Source organism: Gossypium hirsutum, chromosome A12, assembly GCF_007990345.1.
Source record: "Gossypium hirsutum isolate 1008001.06 chromosome A12, Gossypium_hirsutum_v2.1, whole genome shotgun sequence".
Lineage (NCBI taxonomy): Eukaryota > Viridiplantae > Streptophyta > Magnoliopsida > Malvales > Malvaceae > Gossypium > Gossypium hirsutum.
The window spans coordinates 102,267,693-102,270,920 of NC_053435.1; the positions used below are offsets into that span (position 1 = coordinate 102,267,693).

The 3,228-nt window shown below is 36.9% G+C and overlaps 1 protein-coding gene across 1 annotated transcript; it reads left to right on the plus strand.

The window, feature by feature from the left end:
• The first annotated feature begins 1,085 nt into the window (after nt 1-1,085).
• Nucleotides 1,086-2,697, plus strand: LOC121211465 (uncharacterized). The gene is made up of 3 exons (XM_041084234.1): nt 1,086-1,671; nt 1,835-2,386; nt 2,468-2,697. The coding sequence occupies exons 1-3, from the start codon at nt 1,086-1,088 to the stop codon at nt 2,695-2,697; spliced, it is 1,368 nt and encodes a 455-aa protein (XP_040940168.1).
• Nucleotides 2,698-3,228: the final 531 nt, after the last annotated feature.

Consider the following 3,228-nt stretch of genomic DNA (forward strand, 5'->3'; position numbering starts at 1 on the left):
AGATATAAGATTGTGTACGATATTTGATATGATTTGTGTTTATATGCCTATGAGCTTACTAAGCTTCAATAAGCTTACTTGTGTGTGTTTAATATTTTTATGTAGATTGACTTGAAGTGAAGTGGGTAGATCGGATCAACACGACAGGGCACACTATTCAGATCAATTCTGGTAGTTTTTGTTTTATGTTTAAAGATTTATATGGCATGTATAGAGCTTGAATGAATTGAAGTAAAGATGTTATGAACTAGTTAACAATATTTGTACTAAAACAGTTTTTGGTAAGTAGCAGTAGTTTGACTTTGAAAATTCACCATAAATTGTGGAAATTGAGTTAAGGGCTGGGAAAAAATGAGATTAAAGCCTAATGAGTCTAGTTTCATATAGAGGAAACGATGCATGCAATTGGATTTTATGTTATGAGATATTTAAATTGTGGTGAGACAGAATATGAATGACTTCGAGTTCCCCTGTTCTGATTTTGGAAAATCATTAAAAATTGCAAAACAATAATTATGAGTCATACTGTATATGTATGGATTCCTCATTGGGTCTATTTTTAAGATAAACAAACGGCATGGTTATTTGAATTTTGTACAGAGAGAAATTTTGTTCGTAGTGCACAGGGGTCAAAGTAGCCAAACCCTGAAACAGGGGAGGATTTAACTAATAAACTGTAATAATTGGACCAACCAAAAATTATAAAAAAAATTGGTAAGTAGATATATGAGTATAAATTCAGGGAAATTTTACGGATTTGGGTTTCGAGTTTTATAACTCGAGATATGAATTATTTAGCAACTATGACGCCGTTGGACAGCTTGTCTGAAAAGTATGATATAAATTATCTAAATTTGGTTAAGTGCTCAAATAAGTTTAGTAGTGCCTTTTGCTCGACTCCGGCAACGGTCTCGGGTAAGGGGCGTTACATTTATTGGTATCAGAGCTTCGGTTTAGCCGATTCTCGGAATATGTATGATGTGAAAAGTGTCTAGAATTACATGCCATATAAATCTGTGATAGTGTGCTGTGTATGATCCGATCTAATCCTTGTTTTTATTATAGATTATCTTCGATTTGAAAAGATGTCAGATAGACCAGAACAAACTGAGCAAGAAGAAGTTAATAGCAAAGTACAAACCTCTGAACAAGGAACAAGTAGTGAAGCTCCGATTTCATTGATGCGAGAACAAGAACTCAAAAATATGATTTATGGATTCATGAATCAGTGGTATAATGAGAATGTGCGAGAAAGAAATCAGACTACACAACCTCCTCCCCCTATCTCAACATCTATAGTACCCCCGGTTGCTCCTCCACCTCCCCCGACAACTGAATTTGGCAAACGTTCTCCATTTGAAAAGCTCAGAAAACATGGGGCTGAAGAATTTCGGGGAAGAACAGATGATGACCCCGTTAAAGCTGAATATTGGTTACAAAGTATAATGAGGGTTTTTAAGCAAATGGCGTGCTCACCAGATGATTACTTAATATGTGCCGTGTCATTATTGAAAGAAGAAGCTTATAACTGGTGGGAAACAATAGAAGTGTTGTACCAGCTGAGAAGATCACTTGGGAATTTTTTCAAAATGAATTTAAGAAGAAATATGTCGGAAGAAGATATCTGGATAAGAAGAAAAGAGAATTTCTCGACTTGCGACAGGGAAACAAGTCAGTGGCTGAATATGAAAGAGAATTTGTTTATCTGAGCAAATATGCTCGAGATATAATACCCACAGAATAAGAAATGTGTATCAGATTTGAAGAAGGGCTTAATGATGAGATTAAAATAATGATAGGGGCATTGAGATACGAGAATTTGTTGTTCTATCAGATCGTGCTCAGAAGCTTGAAGAAGTATATAATAAAAAGATGCAACGAGATAGAAGAAGTAAAGAATTTTTCAAAAGAAGTGCATCTAAGTCATTTTCAGCTTTACCAGTGAAGAAATCTAAAGAGGAATTCAGTCGAGCCACTTTAGTACCGGAAAGATCAGGAAAAAGTAGGCCAAGACAATCTGATTACAAAGCATCTGACAGACCTGCTGTTAGTGTGGGTAGTGTACAAAATACCCAAAGGCCTAAGTGTCAACATTGTGGAAGAAGTCACCCCGGTGAATGTAGAAGTAAGTTAGGGGCTTGTCATAAATGTGGGGCCACTGATCACTTTATTCGTGATTGTCCCCAATTACAAGTAGAAGAAGTGGAACAGAGGGAGAAACAGAAAATTCTTCCTCAAAAAGGAAGACGCTCTGGTCAGAGCAGTGCTACAGGGGCTACTCGTTCGGGTATGAAAGATGCTGCTAGCCAATCAGAAGTTAGGGCTCCTGCTCGTACTTATGCCATTCGAGCGAGAGAAGAAGCAACAACTCCAGATGTAATTGCTGGTACTTTCTATCTTTATGATGTTCCTGTGTATGTTTTAATAGACCCTGGGTCTACTCATTCATATATTTGCACTATGTTAGCATCTGAAAAGAACTTATTTGTTGAGCCTACTGATTATGGTGTACAAGTTACAAATCCGTTAGGTCAAAGTGTGGTAGTTAATTTAATATGTCATAACTGTCCACTGAAAGTTAAGGGCTGTGATTTCCCCGCTGATTTGATGCTGCTGCCCTTTAGTGAATTTGATATTATCTTGGGCATGGACTGGTTAATGAAACATGACACGGTAGTGAATTGTCGAGAAAAATGAATTAGCTTGAAATGTCAAACAGGAGATATTGTTTTGGTTGAGTCTGGGAATTTGGATGACATGGTTAGAATGATTTCCTTTATGTCTGCTCAGAAATTGTTACGTAAAGGAAATGAGGCTTATTTAGCCTATATTCTTGATACTCGAAGTTCTAAATCAAAGTTAGAGCAACTATCTGTTGTAAATGAATTCATGGATGTATTTCCTGAAGAATTACCAGGTTTACCACCCGATAGAGAAGTTGAGTTCGTGATAGATGTGCTTCCAGGAACAGCTCCCATATCAGTGACACCGTATAGAATGGCTCCAGCAGAATTAAGAGAGTTAAAAGCGCAGTTGCAAGAACTGTTAGACAAAGGGTTTATCAGACCGAGTATGTCACCATGGGGTGCACCTGTCTTATTTGTGAAAAAGAAGGATGGTTCATTGAGGTTGTGCATAGATTACAGGCAGCTGAATAAGGTAACAATTAAAAATAAATATCCTTTGCCTCGTATTGATGATTTATTCGATCAGCTTAAGGATGCTACA

Coding starts and splice junctions, on each gene's coding strand:
- LOC121211465 (XM_041084234.1), top strand. CDS start 1,086: ATGTCAGATAGACCAGAACAAACTGAGCAAGAAGAAGTTAATAGCAAA. Junction 1,672..1,834: donor GACTTGCGACAGGGAAACAA/GTCAGTGGCTGA, acceptor TTGTTCTATCAG/ATCGTGCTCAGAAGCTTGAA. Junction 2,387..2,467: donor AACTCCAGATGTAATTGCTG/GTACTTTCTATC, acceptor GCACTATGTTAG/CATCTGAAAAGAACTTATTT.